The 27,708-nt window shown below is 28.3% G+C and overlaps 2 protein-coding genes across 4 annotated transcripts; both read left to right on the top strand.

Moving 5' to 3' along the window:
• Nucleotides 1-573: 573 nt before the first annotated feature.
• LOC145193374 (uncharacterized) lies at nucleotides 574-12,611 on the top strand. 2 transcript variants are annotated; one of them, XM_090078174.1, is made up of 24 exons: nucleotides 574-719; nucleotides 881-979; nucleotides 1,315-1,380; nucleotides 1,536-1,703; nucleotides 2,308-2,373; nucleotides 2,596-2,669; nucleotides 2,809-2,876; nucleotides 3,027-3,134; nucleotides 4,725-4,795; nucleotides 5,022-5,103; nucleotides 5,200-5,329; nucleotides 6,553-6,642; nucleotides 6,737-6,807; nucleotides 6,906-6,938; nucleotides 10,187-10,324; nucleotides 10,602-10,673; nucleotides 10,806-10,859; nucleotides 11,103-11,156; nucleotides 11,248-11,289; nucleotides 11,548-11,596; nucleotides 11,689-11,757; nucleotides 11,837-11,944; nucleotides 12,128-12,251; nucleotides 12,351-12,611. In XM_090078174.1, exons 1-24 carry the CDS (start codon nucleotides 680-682, stop codon nucleotides 12,359-12,361), a joined length of 1,887 nt encoding a protein of 628 aa, XP_089934300.1. In that variant the 5' UTR covers nucleotides 574-679; the 3' UTR covers nucleotides 12,362-12,611. The 2 variants fall into 2 exon arrangements, with proteins under 2 accessions (XP_089934300.1, XP_089934301.1); XM_090078175.1 differs by lacking the exon at nucleotides 2,308-2,373 and having other exon boundaries at nucleotides 585-719.
• Nucleotides 12,612-16,490: 3,879 nt separating this feature from the next.
• Nucleotides 16,491-27,536, top strand: LOC145181867 (N-alpha-acetyltransferase 15, NatA auxiliary subunit-like). Of its 2 annotated transcripts, none has more exons than XM_080057054.2 (22): nucleotides 16,491-16,549; nucleotides 17,551-17,627; nucleotides 17,719-17,803; nucleotides 18,195-18,388; nucleotides 19,121-19,189; nucleotides 19,793-19,939; nucleotides 22,765-22,909; nucleotides 23,030-23,167; nucleotides 23,249-23,344; nucleotides 23,553-23,659; nucleotides 23,762-23,834; nucleotides 23,944-24,110; nucleotides 24,747-24,899; nucleotides 25,153-25,431; nucleotides 25,523-25,586; nucleotides 26,015-26,101; nucleotides 26,176-26,249; nucleotides 26,348-26,456; nucleotides 26,575-26,673; nucleotides 26,746-26,892; nucleotides 26,972-27,069; nucleotides 27,189-27,536. In XM_080057054.2, exons 2-22 carry the CDS (start codon nucleotides 17,577-17,579, stop codon nucleotides 27,336-27,338), a joined length of 2,532 nt encoding a protein of 843 aa, XP_079913180.2. In that variant the 5' UTR covers nucleotides 16,491-16,549; nucleotides 17,551-17,576; the 3' UTR covers nucleotides 27,339-27,536. The 2 variants fall into 2 exon arrangements, with proteins under 2 accessions (XP_079913180.2, XP_089934067.1); XM_090077941.1 differs by having other exon boundaries at nucleotides 16,502-16,553.
• The last annotated feature ends 172 nt before the right edge of the window (nucleotides 27,537-27,708 follow it).

Here is a 27,708-nt window from a genome sequence, read left to right as displayed (position 1 = left end):
TATAAGACTCCAAAAATAAAAATGAATAAATAACAATGCCTCGCATACCTCATGGTATTTTATTTTACAAAATTGCTATTCGATTAAGACTTTTCGCTATTCAGAATTTACTCTCATTAAAATATTGAAATTTTCCAAGACCATTTTTTATTAATAATAATAATTACACAAATGCAATATTGCAATGTTAAAATTTTGCATTTTCGCTTGTGTTAATCAGTCATAAAAATTTCATTTAAAACATTTTTTTTTTGTGTTATTGTTAAATGATCAGAATTAGAGATATATTAGTAGATAGATATTGATTCCCAAGTCTTCTAACTAGACTTGGAATTTTTTTTCCATAGCATTTTAAAAATTTAAATTGATTTTCCTCTGTGTTTCGGACATTTGGTAAATAACATTAAATTACTTGATTTTTTAATACCACGTTTTTTAAAAAGTTTCAAAAACTTCTAAACAGTCAAAATATTTTTAACTCTTGCCATTCAACCGTTTTGAATGAGGTAAAACGTGAGATTCTAGGAATTCGGGAAATGTGGATTAGATAAATGTAACCCAGCTTTAAAAATCAAGAGCGCAAAGCGATTTTAGCGCGCAGTTTTAAAACGTTAACTTTAAAGTTCATTCATAAACACTGCAACTGAGCATTCATAAACACTGCAGCTGAAACAAAAAAATGTTCTCTAAATCTAAAACAAAAAGGTTTCAGGATCCAGGTAACTGGTATAAAAGGAAATAAACTTCTTGCTGAGTGTTAAGTTAGACATGTCTCTGTATTTTTTAAATGGTTTACTATAAGTAATTATTTCAGAATGGATAATTTTGGTTTTTTTTTTTTTTGGTTTTTTTTAATGTCTTTTTTTACATTTGATTTCAGTATCATGTGCACCTCCACCAGGATCCTACAATATTCCAGATATAAAAAAAGTTAACCTTGTCAGTTTTGACAAATCTAAACGATTTTATGACCCTAAAGGTTGCTTTATTTGTATAGAATTTCTTTTTTGTTCTATAAATCTTTTAACCTACAAACGTTTTTTTAATGTATTTTTTTATATTAATGTAAATTTGTATGTATGTATGTATGTATGTATGTATGTATGTATGTATGTATGTATGTATGTATGTATGTATGTATGTATGTATGTATGTATGTATGTATGTTGTAAGTATGTATCTATGCATCTATGCATCTATGCATGTATATAAGTTTTTTTATATCTATAAGTTTATTTAAATAGGTTAATTAAATTAATGTATTTTAACATTCACTAACATTCAGTTTTTTGATTTTATGGCAATTTTATTTAGAAAGTGCTTCTGTTAATGTATCTGAGTCTTCTTTAATCAGTGACTTCAGCTCCATGACATTTCCTAGTAGGTTGTTGCCTTAATAATCTCAGTGTGTCTCTACTGAAAGATAGGTTTTTTCTTCCATTTACCTACTATAACAGAAAGCTTTTATTTATGCAAAGTGATTTAGATATTGGGGAAATGAGTCTTGTTTATAATTATCTATAAAATGTAACTAGATCAATCATCTTGCAAGAAGACATTGAAGAAATTCTCTAGCAATGAAAAGTCTTTATCAGTCAAGCACATAGAGTTGGATAATGATATGTGTCGTAAGTCATTAGAAGCAGATATGGAGTTTCAAGAATCAAAAGTAAAATCCCTGCGTGCTAAAAATACGACACTTGGTTTGTTATTTTCCATGCTTTTACACATATACACATTAACTTACAAAAACTTATATATATATATACACACACACACACACACACACACACACACACACAATTTATATAGAAAAGTATTATAAATTAAAGTACAAGCTGTTTGAAAAAAAAGAATTTTAAGTGTTGCCACAATTTGATGAATTAAACCAAATCTCTATATCAACTAAAAACAGGGGATTACAGTGAAAAAATGTATGCTTGGCATCAAAATAAATTGAGCTGAGATTAGCAAATGCAAGCATCTTTGTAACATAATGAATTTTATTTCATAAAAGTGTGTGTGTGTGTGTATACACACACACACATACACACACACACACACACACACACACACACACACACACACACACACACATATACATATATATAAATTTTTTGTAGCAATTTTTTTTTACATAAATTTTGTTAATCTTGTAACACATTATATACAATTTAACATAATTATGTGAAGTTAAGTAAATATAAGTATTTTACATTAAATTGAAATTAATGTGTTATAAGATTAACAAAAGTAGTTATTGTTATATATCATGTAATACCAAATTTTTATAATTGCTTTATGTAGAAAAGCAGATGGAGAATTTAAAAGCATTTTCCTCTGAGTTAGAAGAAAGTAATAGTAAGCTACATGGTAAATATAATAATAGGTTGAGCAATCAAAAGTTTGTGAAAACAAAATTTATTCTGTCTATTCTCCATTTTTACTGGTTATTATTTACTTTATGCAGTAAAACTTTAGTTCTTAATATTCATAATTCTTACTGTGGTTTAGAATTCAATTCCTCACACTTCTTAAAGAATGTTGTTCTTTTTTTGCAACTTTTCTTTTGTTATTTGGTTGAATTTTATTTAGAGGTTATTGAAAGTCTTCGTCATGAAAAGATAACTATTCAGAATGAAATGAAAGCATTATGTGAAAAATTAAATGTACGTCTATTGACTATTTTTCTGGTTTTGATAAGAATTTTTTCTGGCAGATCTGTGAAAGGTACAAACACTTTTATGATGATTCTGTGAACATACAGTTCTCAAATATGTCTGGTTAAATGACAAATAATATATTTAGAAAAAATCAGAAAAATATCACAAAGAAAAAAAACAAGCAATAGAAGAAATGAAATTGCTGCATATGAGGTTATCATTATTAAATATTGTTGAAGATATTTCAAATATATTTCATGAAGTAATTTTTATTATTAACCTTGTTGAAGATTTTTAAAAAATGAAGCTAAAACATAAACTCATGGACAAACATAACTTTTGAATGGTTTTATTATAATCTAGGGATCTTGAAGTGTTAAATCAAGAGCATTTAAGAGAAAACGAAATATTGAAACAGAAACTAGAGTTGTCACAAAAGCTGAATTGTGATTTTCGTAAGCAATTTGAAAGGTGAGTCTTTAATTTAACAGAGGATGTCTGTAATATGTTTTTAATTGAGACTTTTTTTCTTGTTATGTATTGAAGGCTCCTATTTATCTAATGTTGTCAAAAATAGCCTAAAACTACTTTGAGCTGACCTGAGAGTGTTTTGAGTTTATTGCAAAAGAAAAAAATGAAAGCATTTCATTCAACATCAACAATCATAAGAAATCAGTCCATATTTATGCCTAATAGTAGTTAAAAAAATCAGTTTAATTATAAGCATCTTTTTAATTTCTAATTTTTTTTAACCCATTGGGGGCATATTATCAGTTGGTTTGAAAACTGAGAATCAGTCAAAGGTGTAGATTCTGCAATGCTAACAACTTTTATAAAACTTGTTATTTGCCAAACAGTAAAAATATCACTGAAAAGAACTGACTTTGAAAAATATTTTGGTAAATATAAAAGTATTATTTAAAAATATATGTTAAAAAAGATGGAAAAAGCATTGGCTGTTGTTTTAATAAAGCAAATTAATTCAAGAGTAATTATTATCTTCAAAATTGCTTTGTATGCTATTTTTGATCTTATAGTGTATTATGTTTTGCTTGATGTCATTTGGCAGATTGAAAAAATAATTACAATACTTCACTAATGAGGTGGTCATGGACAAAACAGTTGTTTGCATGCTCTGCCTAAAGAAAAGTATATACCAACAGGTAGTATTTTAAGCTAACAAGATTTGCAAAATCTTTTAAACCTATTAAGATATTTGCAATAGTTATGTTCCTCAAGGTATCTGTGAGGCCTGCAGAACATCTATGAGAAGAAAAGAAGGTTCTGCAAAACTTGAATGACTTCAAATCCATCTGTGTCAAAAAAGAAACCTGTGGTCAAGATTACAATAGCTTGATTTGCTAAGTTGCATGCTTGAGTCATCTAGGAAAAGATTTGCCCTACTAATATAACCAATTCACATTCTGAGAAAATATGAAGAAATTGGCTGCTCAAGATACAATTGTAGCATTCAGAATATGAAAATGTGACTTAAATGTGTTGAAGTTTTGAACAGTAATCATCTCAAAAATATAAATCTTGAAAATATTTTTAAAGAAAGTTGATTTTTTAAAAATGTTATGTGAGCTTTTTAATTATAAAGCTCAAATTTCATATGCTTGTCTTTTTCGTGCTCCTTCTGTGTTACAATAAAAGAATCCTAATGTTTTTCTCTTTTGCAATAACTAGTTAAAAAAGCAAGAATCTTAAAGTCAATTTATTTTTTGAAAATTTTGTAACCAGTTTTCAAAGTTTATATTTCTAGACACCAGGGAGTGTTCATTATCACCCCATATTGGTCGCACTCTTAGTTCAGCTCAAAGTAGTCTTAGAACAGTTTCAACAATAGTGTTATGTTATTCAGAAATACATTACTATCATTCAGACTAACATGATTGAGAAATCATGAAAATAAATATAGTGAAAATCATTTAAAACCTTTTTATTGCTTTAGTAGATTTCTAAATAGGTAGAGAGTAAGTTTTGTGTAATTTGAAGGATTTAGGTTTAAAAATTTCCAGTTGCTTTGGTGGCACATGCTTTTTTTTACCTTTGCATTAGTATTGAACTAACAATGTCTGAAAATCTTTATGGTATAATAGCTAAGTATGAAGCGCTGGAAAACTCTCTTTGTAAGTTTATAAATTTGTGTTATTTACTTCAAGCAATTTTTTCTCTTTTTTTTGATGCTCTAATAATGACTCCTCTTCTTAAAAAAAAAGTTACTGAAAAATAGTCAAATTTCTTATGGAAAAATGTAAATAATTGCTAACAATTTTCTTGATATTATGAACCATTGTCTTGATATTATGAGCTCTTTTTAAAAAACTGTAGATGCTTTTATTTTGTAATTTCAAGCTTGTATTCAAAAGGATTATAACAAGAGATTAAAGAATTCCAATTCATTGTTGGATAGAGCAAAAGAGGAGCACAACAGATGGTAAATTGATTTGATTACATTACCTATTTGTGATTTACATTTTTACTGACAAAATTTATTTGGCAGATTTTTTTTTCGTTTTATTTTCTTGTTTAGTGAAAAAGAGCTTGAATCAATGTTTCAGATTTCAAACTCTTTAAAACAAGAGCTCCAAGAATTAGCAGACCAAAATAGTTCTTACATACAGGCTCTGGCTGAGAAAGACATATTATTGAGCAAGTTTAAAGTAGGACATAGCTAGTATAATATTTGTAAAGTTTTAATTGTGTGATGTTTGCCACATAAATCTTTGATTTAGTAAACAAACAAAAAAACTTAATGAAAGAATTAAATTTTCCCCAAATATCTTTTCTTCACTATTAATCTCACTTCATAAAGTTTAAAATTAAAATTTTATTCTGTTATGCTTGAATAATTAATAATATTTGAGTAATTGTTGCTATTTGAGATGTTCTTTGTAGTCAGGTGTTTGACTTTTTTTCAAGCTCCAAAATCAATTGCTTTAACTTTAAAATCAGCAAGTTTGTATTAGCTTTTTAATCTAGTTAGTAAAAATTCACTAGACCAAACTTGTTTCACATAAAAGAATATCTGGACACATGGTAGCTGGAATTTTCATAAGAGTAAATCTTTTTTCAACAATTACTTCAATACTATGATGATTGGGTTTATCTTTAAATGGGTCTATCTTTAAACCTGTACAACACTATGAGTGGTTGTTTGTACATATAGTGTCCATAAAACTTTCTAAGTTATGTTTTGATTAACATTATGTAGGAGCTGCATATGTCAGTGATAGTGAAACACCCATTAACATCTTGATTTAATCTGTGGATACCATGCTTAAAGATTATTAGTCTGCTTTTAATGAAAAAGTCTACCCATCTAAGTCCTGATCTAATTTAGTTCATTATTTGATGGTATATAGGTGTAAGGAATAATTATTTTTTCCTTTGCTGTAATGTAATGTGGAATCATTTTAATCTGTCACTTTCCATTAAATACTTGTTAATGTTGTAAAATGCAACAAAATTAATGCAGTGAAACACCACAAAATAATATAAACAATAAAAATCAGCAACTTTCATACAAGTTGCATCAGTTTCTGACAGTAAATTTCAAAAATTCAAACATAAAGTTGATAAAAAAAATCTTTTAGGCTGCCACTGTGTGTATTAATTTTTTTTGTTTAAACATTCTTTCGTATTTTTTTCTTGTAAAGATTTTAGTAAATTTTTAAAACAATTACACACCTACCTATTTGTTTATAAAAGGAATCAATTGCAGCAATTTTTTAAAATAACTAATTTTATTGAATTGTAAATAGTTCAAATACTTTATCTTCTTGTCATGAATTTGATATTTTTATTCAAATAGATATAACTTACAAGCAAGTGTAATTTATATAACTTCCTTTTACATAATTAATTATTATGTAATTTTCTTCAGGAAAGAGAGGGTGTTTCATCTGCTAATTTCAAAATACTAGAAGATTCAAAGAATATCATGTGTACAGAGCTGGAAAAACTAGCTTTAGAGGTTTGAATGAATTACATTGTATAAATGATAATTTTTTAAATTTATTGAGCTTAGTAACAGAAGATGGGTGGTTTAGAGGGTACTGTATCTTTAGCTTCAAAGAGCTCAAGAGCATAGTGCTGCTGAAAAAGAAAAGTTAAATATCGAAATTACTTACAGCCAGAGGTTTCTTTTTCTTCATGAGTATTCAACTTTTTTTAATATAAAATTGTTATTATCTTAATTTTAAATTATTTTTATAAGTTTTATATATTTTTATTTAGTTCATTAACAAAAAGTAAAGAAGAAATCAAAAGGTATATTTCATAAATTGAATTTATTTCAAACAAACATCCTTAAAAATATTTGTTTTGCACACATTAAAGTCTTTTAAAAAGTTATTTGGTCCCATTGAAAACCTTTTAATCAATCAGGCTTGTTAGACCTGACTTCTTGAACAACCTATAGCCTACTGTATTTAGAATTCTATTAATTTTGAAAGTGTATTTACAGTTACACTTTCAAAACATTATTTCCTTTAGCTGACAGCAAAAGAAAAAAAAGTGCTTTTAAAGTGTAATTGTAGTTAAAGTTATTACAAAAAATTCTAATAACAGTTGATATTTAAAATAGCTTTTTTCATAAAACACAGATGTACACCACTAGAATTTTAGCCAAAAAGATAGTTGCTTGTGATACTTTAAAAGTCAGAAAGTTTCAGGCTATTTTGTTTAGCTTAAAACAAAATGTCAGCTTCACATTCTATAAATCTTGATGTGACCATATAGATGCTTAGTGCTCTCCATCTATTTTTTTATATTTACTTAATTAAAATTGTACTCCTTGATCATTGGTCACAAACTATAGGAAATGCAATGATTAGTCAAGAACAACAGGGACTACAGTCATTAGTCGCAAACTAAAAGGACTGGAATGATTGGTCATAGATTGTTGTGGTAAATTGATGCATCAGAAACCCTAGTGCATTCAGCTTTCTATGTAAAAATTAATTTTAATGATGATCTCTTTCATTTTTCATCTTTTCTTTCATTTTAATATGGCATTTGAGACTATATTAATAGTAAAATTATAAAAAGTGATAAATCAACTCACTCATTAGTTAAAATAAGACATGTGAACCTTAAATGTCTCAGCTTGTTGGGAAGAGTCTGCCCAGTCAAGGTGTCTGCAAACCTGTTATTTGTATGAAAGTATTGCTAAAGGTTTGTTTAGAATATTAATTATATTTTTTTCTCTGTTATTTTTATGTTTTTTTCCATTGTATTAGTTTATTGCAAAACTTAATTCATTTTGTAAGAAAAAACAGAAGCCTGAAACTCTTAGTAAATTTCTAACTCTTAAATCAAATCAATAACTTGGTCACACATATTAAATCAATAACTTGGTCACAGATATCAAATCAATAACTTGGTCACAGATATCAAATCAATAACTTGGTCACAGATATCAAATCAATAACTTGGTCACAGATATCAAATCAATAACTTGGTCACAGATATCAAATCAATAACTTGGTCACAGATATTAAATCAATAACTTGGTCACAGATATCAAATCAATAACTTGGTCACAGATATCAAATCAATAACTTGGTCACAGATATCAAATCAATAACTTGGTCACAGATATCAAATCAATAACTTGGTCACAGATATCAAATCAATAACTTGGTCACAGATATCAAATCAATAACTTGGTCACAGATATTAAATCAATAACTTGGTCACATATTAAATCAATAACTTGGTCACAGATATTAAATCAATAACTTGGTCACAGATATCTACATATGTGTAGACCTATAAATGTTGTTTGAAAAGGCTGAAATAGTTTTTAAAGATCTTGCAAACCTTAAATGTGGCTCTTTGTTTCATATCATAACAAGTATAGGATTAATGTGGAATAGACGTCTCAAACTGAGCACCAATAAGCTAGAGATTTTGAAAATCGTAGTTGAATTTTGTGTTAAAGCATGTTTTAAAATATTATCAACTGGTAAATTTAGTAATAGCAGCATACGTTAGGAGTGGGACACTGTACAGCCACAATAAGTATGTTTTTCTCTCTTAGGGCCTGTTTATATGGACACGGGCTAACCCGTTTGCCAAGCTAGCCCAGAAAATGAGCCAGTTTTAAAATTGCGTTTATATGAATTTTTGCCAAAAAAATATAAAATGATATCGAGGTCAGCCTGGCTTTTTCTAGCAGGGCTGGCCTCTTTATCGGTAAAATTATAGCTTTAAAGATGGCGGCTAGCGACAAAAATAAACACATTGCATTTTAACAATATGTTTAACTGGTATTATAACACAAATAATGCTTCTTAAAAGCCTAATTGTATTACATAAGCTTTATAAATTTAAATTTGATAATTTTTTAAATATTATTCTTTTACGAAAACAATCACAATCACCTCAAAAGATGAAACAAGCAAGAGAGAGATGCCTTAAAAGAAAAAATCGTAGTTGCTGGTTTAAAACTGGCAGAACTGATTTATGGTGGCATAATATAATAACTGATGTAGCTCCCATTGATGTATGGAAAACAAACTTTAGGCTTTCACAGTTTCTTTTCATAAATTTGGTTTCAGAGTTAAGCCCTTACTTATCTCCTGATCCTTTTTCGCCTAACTCTAGAGCTCTATCAGCAGATAAAAACGTAGCTATTACTTTATATTACTTAAAAGATACTGGATCTTTGGTAAATTATAAAAGCAAAACAACTAAAATTTTAAGTACACAGATGTTGCCAGTTTTATTATTAAATTTATTATTTTACGCGGAAGCTTTCAAATTTAAAAAATGTAAGAATTTGTACGCATGCGTACAACTTTATATAAGAAATTAACCAGCCCATTTGCCGAGATCTCGTCAAAAAACAGTGAGATCTCACTATCCAGGCTAGCTCGTTTATTCATATAAATGCAAAATAAAATTTTGTTAAAATCAAGTTAAAATATTGATGATTTCGATATTTCTGCAAACAGGCTGGCTCGTTTGCCGAGCCAGCCCGCTTTCCATACTAACAGGCCCTAAGTTGTCCAGCACAGAAAGAATTGATTGGGGATTTGCTTCCTTCAAGATTCTTGAGATCAGAGGATACAATTAGCTAGATAACACTACTATAATAACTCTGAGACTTAATTTTATTCTTGAAAATTAGATCCAAGATAAATAAAACCAAATAAAATGTTTGACTGAGACCAAACGAGTGCACTCAACTAACAGTTCAGTGCACTTAACTAACTGTTCAGTGCACTTAACTAACTATTCAGTGCACTTAACTAACTGTTCGTATTTACTTCAGTTTGACTCATTTTCTTCACTTTTTTTTTTAGTGTCTTTATACAATAATAGTAGCAGCCTTTTCTTTACCATGCAACAAATAAAATGATTTAATTATAAATGTCATTCTTGGTATTACAGCCAAGAAGCTAGGATTGCTGGTATTATTTTTGGACCACCAGAAGGTTGAAGGCATCGTAGCACTTTTTATCTTTACAATTTTCACCCAAGCATATCTTGCCCTTAATTTGTAATTCTAGATTGGAAGAAGAAAATCATGCATTGAAAAAGTCCTTAAATGAAAATACTGCAGCAGTTGCAGAACTTTCTCTGAAAATAAAAACCGCAAAAGCAGAACAACAAACAACAACTGAAGTTTTTTTGCGAGATACAGAAAAGTATTCTTGGTTTTTCATTCTTTTTTTTTTTTTTTAACTTTTGTATAAACTTTTTGTTTTTTTTTGTTAAAAATTAGTTTTAAGTTGCAATTTTACGGCAAGATATACTAAGACTATTTTATAAGAATTTAAAAATCTCTGGTAATTGTTTAACTAACATGCTAAAGTTGAGATGTTTAAGAATAACTCTTTAAGACAAAGTAGTTCGACATTGACATAATTATCGTGAGAAATTGTAAAAGTTCCCAGAAATTATCATTTTTGATATAATTAACAGGTTCAAAGAGGAAATTAAAGTATTATACGCCCGACTGCAGAGTGTAAAAGAAGACTTTCAAGAGAAGCTAAGGTCATTTTTATTGAAATTTTTTTTTCATGAACTTTTTGTTTCACTGTTTGTTGTTTATTTAGTTTGTCTTTAATTAAAAAGAAACAAATTTTTAATTCAGTATTTCCATTTGTTACATTTTTTTAAATTTAGAGAGAAAGATGAGGTTATCAAAGAGTCCAAAATAATGCATGAAGAAGTTGTTAGGTATAAAAAACAAAGGAATATTCAATAAGTTGTAATAGCAAGTTGTGAATGAATATTCCTATACTTGTTTTTGTAAGAAAACATAAACAAATGGATGTTTTTGTGTAATCGATCATTTAATGAAGGATATTCTTATAGACTTTGTGTTTTATATATTTACAAAAATAAATATAAAAAGAAGAATTTTATGCTTCATTAAACTCAGCAGCTTTAAAAATATGAAAAAAAAACACTCTTTGTTAGGCGATTGATGGAAACGCAAATCAAACTCACAAAAGCAGAAGAATCCAGAGAAAAGTAAGATTTATGATCTTCATAGGATTCCTTTTAAAAAGGTTCCCTTTTAAAAAAACTCTCTTGTTTTATCCCTGAAGAATTTATATTTTAGTGCAGGATGTGAGTCCCAGCAACTGCAGCAAGAAATAAAGTTGTAAGTTGTTTTATATGTAAATTACATGGTAAATTATTTGTAATTTAAACTGTGTAAATTATACTGATCTGTTATTATTATTATGTAATTATATTACATTATTTATACTATTTATTCATCTGCTACTTTTATTTTTAAACTTTTTTTTTTAATGATAATTAAAATAATTAGCATTTATTTTTTGTTAAGTATTTTCAATTGTGAATATAATTTGGAGTATATTTTTTCTGCTTTTCATTTAAACCACTTTTCAATTAGATGGAAAGAAAAGTTTGAAATTTTAAAAGAAAAAACTGGGCCCTTTATGGTAATTACTTTATGGTGTTATTCTAAAATAATATCTTTATTTTGTTAATGATTTTTTTTTTTTTTTTTAACATGGATTTTTTGCGCTTTTAGGATCAGTTAGATAAGTTCCAAGCTGAAAAAGAAAGTCTGATTTATGAAAATGCTGCTTCTCAAGTAGAGGTTGAAGATTTTTCCCTTCGTTTTTACCAACGATTATAAGATTTAAAATTAATTAAAATTTAATATTGTTTTTTTTTAGCTCGGTAAGTTATCAGAAAAGTATGCTACATTGCTTGGTCATCAAAACAACAAGCAAAAAATCCATCATGTTCGAAAACTAAAAGAAGAAAATTGCTCTCTAAAAATGGTGTTTTGTTTTGTTATTTTTTGTTTTTTTTTTATAAAATGCCGACGTTTCATGCGATGTAATTTTTGAAAGTTATTTTTAATTGTTTTAATTATTTAAAAAAAAAATTGATACAATTTTTTAGATACTTTTCATAATCTAGTACTTATACAAAAACACCTAATAATTAAGTTTAATTTTTAGGAAGTGTCAAAATTAAAAAGTGTTATTACAAAGTTTAAGAAAGAAAATATTAATAACACGCAGCCAAAGCGTTTTAATGATGACCTAAATACTAATGATGGCTTACGTCTGCCTTTAAAGCAAGGTCTGTATTTTTTAAGATGTAAAAATTACTTAAAAAATTATATTTTGATAAATACCATTTATTACAATGTGATTTTTAATTTTCTTCTTTTTTTCATAGTAAATTCTTGAGTTTGGTGCATACAACGAACACAATTTTTCGGAAGGTAATTTTTCAAGCAAAAAAGGAGGATAGATCTGAAGTTTTGCGAGTGCGTCTAAAACGCGTTTATTTAAGAATTTTAATTTTTATGCAGCTAGGTTCCCAATGTTAAAATTTGATCATCTCTTTATAAAACTAATTTTTTTTTTTTTATATCAAAAGAATATGTATTTATGCAGAACTTTGAGATAAAACGCGAATAAACTAAAAAGCTATAAATTTGTTTTAACTGTGCCGTCGAATAAAAAATTCTCCAACATTTCAATGTGATGATGAGAAGCGCAAAGACTTTAGAATTAAATAGATTAAGATAATTTATAAGTTTGCGTTCATCAACTTGAGTGAAAAAACGTCTGATCTACGTATTTTCACTCAAATTGATGGACGCTTTTTGGCGTCTGATCGACGTCTTTCGTTTAAACCTTTTAAATAAATTTTGCGAGTGAAATTTAAGTTACTCATCCAGTGAGCTTGCAACCTGCTTCTCCCCATTATGTATTTTTTAAATGAGGGTGGGAAAAATAGAAAATAACTGCGGGTCAAAAATATTTTTCTTTATCAAGAAAATAAGCGCAGCAAAACGCTGCACCAAAAAATAATCTCCATATTTTTCCCAAATCTGAAAACGTAGTCGGCTGAAAAACTCATTTATTCGGCGTGAGATGACGTCCAAACAGACATTCATTTGCAGCCAAGGTTAATAGCTGAGTGTTTACATCACTAATCTTTGAAATAAAGTTTAATAATATAGCCTTTCCTCAAGAGGTCAGTGTTCGAGATTAAAACAAAGAGACAATTCTTGTTTCTTCGCATAAATAGTAAGTTTGCGAATATCGCGTGATGCCAAAAGGATAGTACCCAATAAATACGCATCCCATAGCTAAGAGAAAGGTCGATCGGGCAACGTATCCCTGTTAGCTTACTACTCATGTACACTGGTCAAAAGATTTGAGCACCCTTGAAAAGCGCTTAGTTATGTTATTATGTTGCTATTGTACAACCATACTTTATATAAAAAAAAACTTCAGCAACATTCTCTTTAACATTCTTTCCACTTTAAAAGTAGATGCATGTTCAATATTTTGTTGATAATCCTTTCTTTTTAAGAACAGTAACGATACGTGATGGCATGATATGCACATTTTATGCAGTTATGCTCAAACATTTCCGTTGTCGAATCTAGTCTCAACAGCTTTTCCCATCAACTTCGCGTTTTACGACATTTCAGCAGTTTTTAACAACGCTTATGATTAGAATTTCTTCTTCATGGCCAACAAACCACTCCTTCACCGTATGACATGATACTAATCCTGCTGGAAAATTGAACAATCTTTCAACTACATGTGGCGTTAGCCTCTGTATTATATATTTACGCTCTTCCCGAAAATCTCTAATCCACAAGGTCCTGGTACTGTTATCGCACCCTAAGCCATAAGTGATGGTGGATTTTTGCAGTTTTTTAGGGTGTATTTTAGATTTAAACGAAAATCTGAAGATCGTCGTATATATTCGGAACCTAATCCATGTATTTGAGAAATATTATTCTTATCCGAAAGCATGAACCGATCCCAACAATCGGTTGGTTTCTTCCTCATGCAGAACTTTATGAGCGCTAATCATTGCTTTTTGTCATGGGTGGCTTTTTAGCCGGATGTTGCACAAAAGGTTAAACTCGATAGAAGTTGTCTTACAGTTCTAGAGCTCATATCAACTACCTGATTTCAAGCGAATGAGCAATACCAGTAATGCTGCAATCCTATAAAAAAATGCGTACATACGGATTTTTCAAATTTGCCGTAAAATTGGTAACTTTTAGGTAAAAGAATATAAAGTTATATATATATATATATATATATATATATATTCCTTTTTTACATTGTGTGCAAAAAAAAGGATCTGCATTTTTTAAATTTAGAGGTGAAAAAACTCGTATACTCAGTGATATATTATGTTCAATTCTTATTGATTAAAACTAAACTCATTTATGAAGATGATAAACAAATTTCGGTCGATGACTAATTTGCTCATTAGCTTTTTTTAATGTATGGTTAACCTCTTCTCCACTAATGTTGGAAATATCATAATACTTTTCTTTAGCTCATTTTCTCCTTTTATATAAGTTTACACATAGGCAAAAATCACATAATCTCAATATTTAAATGGGGGTCTGTAACTCACAAAACAAGGGCTGAATGCTAAAGTGTTTTGTAATAAAAACCTTTTTATTCAATTTTGTAAATACTACAACTTTCAATCCCTGGCTTTGTTGAGCGACGGACGCCTATTACTAGGTCTTTCATGTCTTACATTGAAATCAATCGTGAGTTGTGAGTTTGCTCTAGCGTAAACTTATCGTTATGATAAAAGTTTCTACTTCAAGTTATGAATTTTTGAATATTTTGAATAAAGTTGAGCAATGTTTCTCCTCCAATGCTTACTTTTAGAAAAATGTTAAAAATATTTTTTAAATCAATTAATATTCACAGAAATTTTTCAAAACAAACTCTGCATTTTTTCGAGGACAAATCTTATTGTTTACAAAAATAGATATTTGCGGTTTGAAGAAAAAATCACTATAATCATAATTTGATTAAAATTTTTACGTATTTACGCAAAATTTAGAAATTGCAGGAGATTTATTTGGTGTAAGAAATTCTGTGCCATATACTAAAAAATTCTGCGTAATTTTGTTTAAAAGATTGCAGTTTACAGAATTTTTTTTTTGTGTGTAAGAAAAATCTTATTTTTTTGCGTAAATTACGCATTTTTCAGCTTAATAGGATTGGGCCCTTGTGAGGGTAAAGCGGAGGGAGAGGGGAGGGGGAGGGCAAGACTATATTGATCATCAAATTTTACTCAAAAAATGCAAAATAAGCTTGCATAAGAAATGCATCGGTGTTTGACATTTGATTAGGAAAATTTAAAATGGCACAAATGTAGAATGACTGTTTGCGGGCGACAATAACTAAGTGAGGCAGTATTGCAAAACTAAATGAGGCAAAAAAAAAAAAAAAAGAAAAAAAAACTAACTACAACAAGTAGGGAGTTTAGGCAATTTTTATAGCCAATGAAAATCTTTTTTATTTAAAATGCATTGGATTCCTTAATATATTTTATTTTCAAAATGGTTTCAACCACTTCTGTAGCTTATTTAGTTCCAAAGATATTCGTGTTTTAATATTTTCAATTCATATACATTTTATGAAATATTTCCTTAAAGTATCTCGTTAAACTTTTGGCACCGAAAAAAAACTTTTTTGTCTTTTTTTTTTTTTCTTGCGTAAAAAGTTGCGTTAACAATAAAATATCTAAAGACGGGGGAAATTTGTAATATCTCCACTTAGAAAACAAAAAACCCACCCTATTATTTTATGTGGGGACGAAAGAATTATCTTAATTTACTTGTGTATAAACAAAACTGAAACATTTAAAATTAAATAACTTTATCAATTCTAAAGCAAAACGACGTCCCCAAAAATATTATTGTAGTGCAACCTTTTCTAAAAAAAATAGCATCTATATATACATATATACTATTTATTTTCATGGGTGGGTTTTCATTCTTCGACACCTACATAAAATCATTTGTTGCGTTTTTTGGACGAAGTTTTTCAAAAACGTACGATATATTTTTTTCCGCGATAAAATGTCACGTGACAAAACTCCCTACAACAAGTTCAAAAAACGAAAAAAGAATACGAATGTACATTCCTACACAAAGTGCTCAAACTGTTGAGTTAATTAAATAACTCATTTAGCTTTTTCCTTCAAATGCTTATGACAAATCAGCTGACCAGCGTTACATTTACGTACAAATCATAGGGTTAGCTGTAGAGAAAAAACTCTATTTGAAAAAAACTGACCGTATTTTTGAAATAATTCAAATGATGAAAACCAACTAATATGAAACAAGTTCAAACAAGTTCAAATTTTTTAATCTATAGATTAAATATCGATGCTTGAACATAACCATGCTTGTAACGATCTCTTTAGATATCGGTTAAAGAAATGGTAATTTATGAGTTTTTTTAACATGACGCAAAATGTGAGGTTCGTCACGGAATTACAAAACGAGGTTACTAACGGGGAATGTATGACAACTTTTGTTTAAGCGAGACAAAAAGTAAGAGAGCAATGGAGGGAAGCATTGAGAAATTGTATGTTAGTAGATACATTGTTACTTCATATTTCGAAAGTTAAAACTTTAAAATAGGAAATGTTTTAAAGGATAATTTTTGTTCACACAATTTATTCATTTTGATAAAAACTATCTATCCTGTACTTAACACTTTATCATCATTGCTTACAAATTAGGTTTAAAAATAGAAACCAGACTGTTGATATTATTTTATTTTTGTTTCTCTGCTCCAATAACGTAAAGAGCTTATGGCATATCATTAGTGATCAAAATAAAGCTGTTAGGATTTAAGTACTAAAAACTACACTAGTTCATAAACCACCCAAAAAAAAAAAAAATCCAAGTTCAATGCTGATTTGTATGTTGAGCCTGAACATACAATTTTTGTACAGTAAAGAGAAAATCATGATGCTATGTCAGCTAATTTTTTCATATCCTAATTGAGCCCTAAAATGTAACCAATCAAAAGGAGCATGTTCTATTGAACTTTAGTTATCTTTAAAACTACAGTAGAAAATATGATTTATGATTTATTACAGGGAAGAAGATTGTGTACATAAAGGATTCTCTAGATACAGCTTTCAATTTTTTTAAATTTATTTTGAAAAGACAATTTTGAATATGAAATCATGGTTTTACATAAGCACTGAGTGCCTAAAAGCTGTAGGCAATGTGCATGCAAATTGATCTTATTTCAAATTTAGAATCTATTACTTCAAGTTTCCACTGATTGCCTTACATTTGTTTTGCTCAGCAAAATCAAAAAAATAATTAGAAATATTAGCTTAAAAAAAAAAAAGATTGGTTATCTATTATCAAAAGTTATTAATATTAAGGAATTTTATAGTTTTAAGTAAGTTATTTTTTTAAATTAGGTATTTAGTATTTTTTTTAAATTAGGTATTTACTAGGGTGCAGTCAATATATGTGATATATGCAAGTGTATTTTTGAGTCATGGTAGCTTTTCTCTTTATTATATATTGATAGATTAATAGAAATATGCTTAAGTTTCCTTTTAGATAGACTTTAATGAATTTAAACAAACATGCCAACTCAATTGCCTCCGAAAGAAAACACAATTTTCAAAAGAATTTTGGTAATTTTTTTTCACTGTACTTCAAATTCACTATTATTCTATTTTTATTGTTATTATTACTATATTTGTCTGTTTTTACCAACTTTTTTAGAAATGCTATGAACAAAAACAGTACAAAAATGGTCTGAAGTTTTGTAAGCAAATACTTTCAAATCCAAAGTTTGCAGAACATGGTGGTATGCATATAGTTGTTTTCCAATTCCTTAAACTTACCAATCTATTCCTGTCCAAAACTATTGGTGTGATTTAGGGTACATTTGTTGAAATCAGTTTAAGATATTTTGGTTTTTTTTTCTGACTAAACCAAAAATAATTACAAATTTTAACAAGTTATAATACTAGGAAAGATTTTGTCAGTTCAATTAAGCAATTTTGTTTAAAAAGCTTGCATATCAAAAAGAAGCCTTTACCTGAGAACCAAGTCAACTTTCCTTTCAACTTTTTTTAATTTCAATTATTAACTTACTTTGTGCTAGTTCATTTTTGAAATAAAATTTAAATAAATTTTATAATCAGTGAAATAGTGGTAAACTTGCTGAAACATCAAAGTAACATTTACAATTTTAGAAACTCTGGCCATGAAAGGTCTAACTCTAAGTTACTTGGGTAGAAAAGATGAATCCTATGAATATGTAAAAAGAGGTTTGAAAAACGATCTTCGTAGTCATGTTTGCTGGCATGTTTATGGACTTCTACAGCGTGCAGATCATAAGTATGATGAAGCAATTAAATGTTACCGAAATGCATTAAAGTGGGACAAGGTAAATTTGAATTTCAATATTAAATGTTATGAGTTTCCTTTTCTTTTTTTCTAATAATTGTTCATCTCAACTTCTTTAAACATACCATATGGTTAGATTTTTTCAAGATGTCACTAGTTACAATCAGTACTTCTAACTTCATTTATTACATCATTAGCATATAGTTTCTATTGGTACCCTTGCCAAGTTTCCTTATTAAGTACCCTTATCAAGTTTCTATTGGTACCCATACTTACCACATTTGCCATCTCATTACATAGGTAGCATTAGTTAGTAACATGTAAAATATATGAAGATTTACATGTTACTAAACATGAAGTGTAAGTTTTTGTATGTTGTGTTGATACTTTGAATGATCCGCAGATTTGTAAAATCCTTTAAAAGTTTTTTTTAGGATTGTTTTGTTATAATAATATAAATATCAATTATTATACAAAACAATTTGGTCAGAATATTTTATGACTATATTATTGATATAGTTATAAAATATTCTTATTAATATTTAAAAAAAAGAAATTAGTTTCAGAGCAGAAAAACTTAAAAAGAAAAGGGAAATTAAGATTCAAGCTTAATAATTTTTCTTAAAATAAGAGAAAAAAACTCTTTAAAATGATCACTAAAAAGTAAATTTTTTATTTGAAACACAAATCGTTTAAATAAAGCTTTTACAGATTTTTTTTTTTTCCTTTGTTTTTTTTTTTTTTTTTTTTAAATTTTTTTTTTTAAATGTAGGATAACATTCAAATTTTACGTGACCTTTCATTGTTACAAGTGCAAATGCGTGACAGCGAAGGTTTTAGGGTAAGCTCTTTTGTTTAAGAAATTATTGTATGAAAAAGGTTGCCAATAAAAATCTTTTTTTTTTATCAGTCAGCATAAGTTCTATTTAAACTGTCCTATTACTCTAAGTGTTTACAGTGTAATTTTTGATTTTATTTCTGTTTTTATCCTTAAATAGAGCAGCTGCTAAAACTCACACTTACATCTAATATTCAATATCACTGGGCTTCTTAAAATCTACCTATTGATTTAAATAGGCTAATATTTTTACAATTGCATGATTTCATTCTTTTAGGCATGAAGGATGGTTGGATGTTAATGATAATACTTTTATACAGATAAAAAATTGCCAATCTGTTTAAACTTTTTAAGAAGCATACCTTTGTAAGCAGAACTTGAAGTGTTTGACAATTAATTTTTATTTCAATAAAGTATATTTGTTTCGAATCAACAAATATCTAAATTAAAAGTGATTTTCATTGAAATAAAAAATAAAATATGTTTATTTTTAAAGAATAGTTTCTTACTTGAAGCATTAAGTACAAAGGGTTGTTTATTAGCTGCCACAAAACTTTAACACAGATGACTTTTTGATTAAGTTTGAAACTGCATTATTTTTTTTAGGATACTCGATACCAGCTGCTAAAAATTCGCCCAGCACAACGGCAATCTTGGATAGGCTATTCTATCTCTTATTATTTACTTGGTGACTATGATATGGCTTTTTCTGTGATGGAGGACTTCCGTAAAACTATAATTCAAGAAGTCCCAGTAAGTATTTTTGATTGTTTTTCTAAAACCAATAAAAGTTAATTCCAACTTTTAGAGTTTCTAGTAAAATTTAATTGCATGATTTGAACACAGATATTTGAAATAAATTGTTTTTTGTTTTTTATGTGCTTGACTTTTTTATGTTTTATTGGGTGCTTAAATATCACATTTTTTCAAACAAATTGGTAAGGTTAACTACATGAGAGATTTTTTAAGTTTCTCCTGTGTTTACAAAAACACAAAGAATATTTGTTGTAACTCATAGTAGAATTCTACAGTTTGTTGACTAATTTTGCTAAACTTATACGTATCTATTTCAAACCCAACTGATATAGAATACAAGATCATTCGATTTTCACTTTTGAGTAGCATAGTCCTGAATTAATCACAATTCAAAAAGCATGAATATTTCCGTCTACTGTTACAGTTTCAATACCTTAGTATTCTTTGTATTTTGTTTTACAAAAATACAAAGAATACGAGGCATCCTCAACATCTAAATTAGTGATAGGAAATAGGTGTTTGTTAACTTGCAGATTATCAGAAGTGTTTATTTATAGTTTAAACATGTTATACCCTCTTTTTAAACATGTTATACCAATTTTTGGAATAGCTTTTTAAACTGTTTAAACCCAATCTTCCTCCAGTTTCTTCAGACAAGTTCATTTTTACTGGAATCAGTAATTAAAAAAAAAAATTACCACTGGTCCTTTGCATAAATATTCTATTCTTATCATTTTTTGACCAATCTTCCATTTGGGGAAGCTGCTGATTTTCCAGGATTTGTTTATACTGATTCTGTCTTATCATCCCAACCACTTTAGAGGCATCCTGGTCCTGTCCACAAATGAAGGACAAATACATTACTGTGGGTGGTTACTTGATTGGTTCCACAATGCAGTCAGGATGAAACTTTTCAATTGGTCTTTCAAACAAAGGCTGTATTGTCCATCATCACTTGAAAGGTTGGCTTGTCTGAAAAGCAAATCTAGAATCAATCTAAGTGACAAGAACATATGTTTATATTAATTATGGATAAGGGTGCAAATAATAATATTTTCTAAAAATACCTTTTCCCAATCCTTGACCAACTGATGATTGGTGATATCAAGTCTACTTCAATCTTTTTTTCTTCATGAAAGTAAATTTTTTGTTTAGGTGGTCTCCTTAAACCAAACTCCTCTCCAGTACATACTTTTCTCAGTCACATTACAGTCTGGTGAGAAACCTTTACAATCTGTCCAATTTTTTGCTGAAAATATTGTATATTTTATAGAAAACATCTGATTTCACTAATTTTTTTAGAGCAGTGTCACAATTCTTTCTCCCAGTTGAAAATTTAAATTTAGGACTTTAAACAAATGGGTATCTTTACATAAAAAAAAAAATACATAAAGTCTTTTAACTAAAGATAAGTGTCTACTGATTGACTTTGTTCACAAAACTAATTAATGAAATGAGGCATTAAGCTTTGAATTGTAATAGAATATATTAAACCTGAATCAAACTAACAATTAAAAATAACCTTATTTAGATGCACTGGATTGACTATGACAGGTGATTGTTGACAGCCAGAATTGCCAATTAATGAAATACTTAATGTGTGATCCAAGTGTGATGGAAAACCACTCTATGTTAAAAATTTCATTGAAAAGATAGAATGCCAAATATTTTGTTTTTCAAAGGATGCTTCAGATGTTTGACTTTTATTATGCATCCTAGGTGCATACTTCATAAAAATTCCATAATTTTAAATATTTTCCAGTGTGAAATGAATATATTTGCAACTTTTGTTGATCTCTTTAATGATAATTTGTAAACTTACATTGAACTTCTGAAAATTATATTATCTTTATTTTACAAGCGAAAGCTGTATTTTATGATTTTTGCATCACAAATGAAAAATGTAACTGACATTTAAAGTCTCAAGTGGGATGTCTGTAACAGAATACTCATCATACATCAGTGTACTCATCATACATCAGTGTACTAATCATACATCGGTGTACTCATCATACATCAGTGTCCTCATCATACATCAGTGTACTCATCATACATCAGTGTATAATTTGACCCTGTGTAAAATTCAGACACTTTAAGAGAGAATTTTAATTCTTTAGAACAAATTTTTTGTCTGCTTAGTTTTTTTAGAAATGTTTTCAAAATAAAACAGTTTTTTTTTTTTGGAATTTGTTAAAATGACTCATAGAATGATCTCTGTCATTTGAATGCATGAAAATGTTTGTATCATTATGAAAAAAACTCACACTATACATTTGTATTAACTGACTATATGTATGTATATAAAATTATTTAAATACAGTTGTATCTAGTAACTTAAACTTTTAATTTTTTTTTTAAATGTAACCCCTCTGGGTTTTATCAGCAGAAAATGCTAGCTCTACATATAAAAATCTTAAGCTGCTCATGTTGTTTGTATTTCACTTATATATAGGACCAATAATTTTTTCAAAAAACAGCAAATTAAAAAATTGTTATATGTTATATAACAGTAAAACTTATTGTATCTTTCTGACAAGTAGCAAGTTTAAATCTATTATTTACTTGAAATGAAGGCTTACTCTGACTTCAGAAGATGGTTGGCAGTTATTGTATTATAAAAGATGGTTAGAAATTGTATTTTGTATTATGGAAGATGGTTGGCAGTTACAGACATTCATTTTTAGATATTTAAATTAACTTTTTTTAAATTCGTTTAGTGTGTCAAGTAAGTAATTATAATTCTTTCATAACCAAGAACAGTGATTCTAAATAAAAGGTACTTTTCTAAAATCAGTTCCATGAAGAAAAAAAATTTTTTTTAGGGTAAGGTTGATATTGAACACAGTGAGATGTTGCTTTATCAAAATATGGTCCTCAGTGAACAAGGCAAGATTAAAGAAAGTCTTCAACATTTAGAAAAGTATGAAAATCTTATCACAGACAAGCTAAAAGTTAATGAAATCAAGGGTAAGATTAAATTAATATTATAAAGACAACATTAATTCTTTACTAATACTGGTTGAATTTAAATGTTTTTATCAATCAGTTTTTTTTCTCTGAAAAACTTTTAAAATAACTTATTTCTAGCATCTCTACACATGCAATTAGAAAACTTTAGTATTGCAGAAAAGATTTACAGAAATCTTCTAAAAAGGAATCCGGAAAATCACATGTATTATGAAGCTATTGAAAAATGTACTTCTGCACTTCGGCAAATAGAAAAATGTGAGTTGTTTGATTGTTTTAGTATTACTATGTTAGTGCAAATGAGTAAATAATATTTAAAATTTATATTTGTTTTACCAGTGGAAGAAGCTGATCGTCTAGCAATTTACTTATATTATAAAAAGAGATACCCTTGGTGTGAAACACCTCGAAGATTACCATTGAACTTCACATCAGGTGGTTTTTTTGGTTTAAAATTTGAAAATCATAATTTGAAAGTAATTTTAATTAAATTAGGCAAATAGTTTATTAAGTAATTTATAATTTATGTAGATTTAAGTAAAATTAAGTAATTATTTGGTGATTAAAGTAGCTATTATGTTTTACTTGGTCTTTTAAAATGTTTTGATGTCCTATCAATCAACTGAAAATGCTTGGTTTGCAGGAAATCTTTTCAAAGAATTACTATCCGACTATCTTCAAAATGCACTCAAAAAAGGCATACCTCCATTGTTTAAAAATTTGCAAAATCTCTATCAGAATGCTGAAAAAGTAATTATTCATTTAAAGTATATTTTAGTTTTAAAATCTTAATAGTTATATTTAAGTGTTTCATATTTAAAGATGGCTTTTAATGATTTTGCTTATTGTTAGGTGTTGGTAATTGAAGACATGGTGAACAACTTTTCTAAAAACTTAGTTGAATATCAAAAATTTGATCCTAAAGGTCTGACTAAATTTCATATATATATTTTTTTTACTAAATAACTTTTCTTATTTCAATATTATGTTTTGATTTTGCATTTGTATGCTAGTCTACTTATAATTGTTAACAGATGCTGAACTGCAGGACCCAACGGTTCTTCTGTGGACAGAGTTTTACCTTGCCCAGCACTATGATTTTCTTAATAATACAGAAAAAGCTCTTCAGTTGATAAATAAAGTATTAGACCACACACCAACTCTTATCGAAGGTTACATGGTTAAAGCGAAGATATATAAAGTAATCACTTCTTTATTTTTAAAACATGTTGGCAAAAACACATTTTTCTTATTGTAAAAATTGTGTGAGATATTTGAATGTTTATTTTATTGTGTGAAATATTTGAATGTTTATTTTATTGTGTGAGATATTTGAATGTTTATTTTATTGTGTGAGATATTTGAATGTTTATTTTATTGTGTGAGATATTTGAATGTTTATTTTATTGTGTGAGATATTTGAATGTTTATTTTATTGTGTGAGATATTTGAATGTTTATTTTATTGTGTGAGATATTTGAATGTTTATTTTATTGTGTGAGATATTTGAATGTTTATTTTATTGTGTGAGATATTTGAATGTTTATTTTATTGTGTGAGATATTTGAATGTTTATTTTATTGTGTGAGATATTTGAATGTTTATTTTATTGTGTGAGATATTTGAATGTTTATTTTAAAAACTGTGTGAGAGAATGTTTATTTAGGAAAAATAGCTTTGTTAAATCTTTTTAAAAAAATTGTCATATTTCTAAAAACTTTAGCAAGCAACAATTTGATGCTTGTATATAGTTTTATTGTGTAATAGTCATTATGTTTATATAATGATTTAAAAAAATTTTTTTTTTCAAATAATAATTAACTTTTTTACTTTTTAGCATGCTGGTGCTTATCAAGAAGCTGCAAGTTGGATGGATGAAGGTCGGAGCTTAGATACTGCTGATAGATATGTCAACTCTAAATGCGCAAAATATTTGTTACGTGCAAATGAAATTCAAAAAGCTATTGAGACATGTGGAATGTTTACAAAGGTTGTTTTTTTTTTACTTTTTAAAAAATTCTAAATTGCTAGATGAAGAGTCTCACTTCTCTGGATGTCTAAAAAAATTAAAAAAAAAAAAAAGTTTTGAGTAGTTACAGTATGAACCCATTATTGTTGTTGCAATCACCTTTTTTACAAATTATCTTTAACAGAATGATTACTGAGTGTTTAACAGATTTGTTTTTGAAATTTCTTTTTCGACTTTAGTGAAAATGTGAGTTTTAAAATCTTTTTTCTTTTAGGAAGGCAGTTCTCCAGATGATGACCTTGATTCTATGCAGTGTATGTGGTTCGGAAATGAATGTGCAGCAGCACATTATCGTAGAGAAGAGGTCGGTGAAGCACTTCGAAAGTGCCATCAAATTGAGAAGAACTTTAATGAGATAGTCGAAGATCAGTTTGACTTCCATACTTACTGTATGCGTAAGGTCACTTTATGTGCTTATATAAAACTTCTAAAGCTCGAAGATGTTATTAGGAATCATCCATTTTATTTTGAGGCTGCCAAGATAGCCATTAATGTAAGATTTTTAGCATATAAACAGTGTCTTAAATTTAATATTGTTAAATTCAAATTTTTAAGTCTAAAAATGACTGTTCAAATGGTTCTAGTGTTATATTGGACTTTATGACAAACCATATTCTGATGAAGAAGGCGGAGCAGAAAATAATAAAGGTAACAAAGTGATGTACTTTGTTGTTTTTTTGTTTCATTTAAAATAAACAACAATTATATTACAGGAATTTGGGCTAAAAAGTGTCAACTAATTGTCTGCAACAAAATGCCTCACGAGTTTTTTTAAAGTATATATTTTTATAATACTGTTGAGTGTTTTGGGATTGCAATAATATCAATTTTATTGCATAATCACTGCAATCAATTACTTTTGAAATAAACACTGTTGTACTAGATATTGATCATTAAACATATTATTACAATTCTCTTAAGAAGAAAACTGTTTTCTTGTGTTTTGTAACTAATTTTATAAATGTGTATACTTTTGTAATTGCTTTAATATGGCTCTGAAAAACAATTCATCACAAACATTTGTTGGAAGAAATTTTTATGAGTGTCTTGTTGCCAGTAACTTAATAACTCTTTAGGAAGCATGTCAGATAAAGAATTCAAAAAGTTGAAGAGTAAACAAAGAAGAGCACAAAAGAAGCAGCAAGTTGAAGAAGAGAAGAAAGGTCGGTTTTTAGTAGTAACAGTCATAATTGAAAATATTGAGCACGTTTATAACTTTTTGTTTTCTTATTTAAAGATCACAAAGAAGGCAAAGACGCAGAGACAAAAAAGAATGATGACGGAAAACCAGACCCTTTAGTTTTAGTTAAGGTTGAATTTATAATCTCCTTAATTTAGGAAACGGGACTTTAACACGAAAAAAATACATCAAAAAAGATTTCCATTTTTTTGTCAATTTTTTTTTTTAGTGCAAAAATCCTTTAGAAGAAGCGATCAAGTTCCTTCGCCCGTTACAATTGCTCTCAAAGCAAAGAATTGAAACCCATCTAATGGCTTATGAGATTTATTCTAGAGTAGGTAATAAAACTAACAGCCTTAGAGTTAGTTTCAAAATTGACGGTCGGTTTGTATGCGTGGTGTGTTATGATGTTAGTAATTGCATCTGGTCGTTAAACTGTTGTTCCAAACATTCTAGGGAAACCTTTGTTAATGCTTCAATCTGTAAAACGAGCCTATCAATGCGATCCCAATGACTCTCGACTGCATTGTTGCTTGGTTGCATTTTTAGCTAAAGGTAACCCGTCATGTACGTAAGATAAATGATGAAGGTTGAATTAGCATGTTATTTTTTAAACTTCATTTTTAGTTCGTGAAGAAGGAGGCTCATATAATGCGGTTGTAAGATCGGTCATTGATCGTGAATTACCGCTCATCGTTAATGAACAAGACCCATGCAAGTTTAATGATCAGTACTTACTCTCGAACCCACACTCTCTGAAAGTGCGGATAGCTGGTATAATTTAAATTCTTTTTTCGTGATGTATGTGCTTACCAATTTCTGTGATATTAATCAATTTGCAACCATTTTTTAGTTGGCTGGTGCAAGCTATTCTTGGAACCATCCAAATACGATGAAGCAATTGATCTCATTACTAACTTGTCTACCACGTTAATTGATTTAAGTTTGCAGGTAAATATCTCTTCTTTTTGCAGTTTTTTTTTTGTTTTTTTTTCCAAATATTTTTTTCTTTTTGCAGTTTTCCCAAGTATTTCAAAGCAGGTTTAAGGGAATTATTTTAATCTTTTTAGCTTTGTGTTGAAGTATACGAAAAGTTATTGAATAAAGGATTGTTAACTGAGGCAAAGAATTACAAGCTGGTTTGTCACCAGATCTTTACGCGTGCTGATGTATTCAAACCAGATAGTTCAGCTCAAAATGATAATAGTCAAAGAACATAATGGTAAATATTGTGTTCGAGCATCTATTGTTCATTAGCGCATATAATCTTAAGTCTGAAAAAACGTTTTCAGGGCGAAAATCTAAAACCAATGATAAAAGTCGAAACCACCAGTGAAGAACATTTTGCTGACGTAGTCAAATAACGAGCTTTTGTTGTGACAAAGAATCTTGATTTTTTAAAACCTTTTTCCTATAAATCTCAATATTTTCGATATTTTTCGATACCTCCTTTTTTTTTTTTTTTTTCTATAACTATCAATATAAACAAAGAAGAAAAAAAATTTTGAAAAAAATATGATGAATGTTCACTTATAAACTTCGTGTTTTAGTGACATTTTTTAAATAACTGAAGCTCCGTTCGCGATCCCC

The sequence above is a fragment of the Hydra viridissima genome, unplaced genomic scaffold, assembly GCF_058129835.1.
Source record: "Hydra viridissima isolate aposymbiotic clone 2 unplaced genomic scaffold, HvirCarnegie_v1 scaffold_2, whole genome shotgun sequence".
Taxonomy (NCBI): Eukaryota; Metazoa; Cnidaria; class Hydrozoa; order Anthoathecata; family Hydridae; genus Hydra; species Hydra viridissima.
The sequence above is the reverse complement of the archived record's forward strand: the minus strand, read 5'-3'. Positions and strand labels throughout refer to the sequence as shown.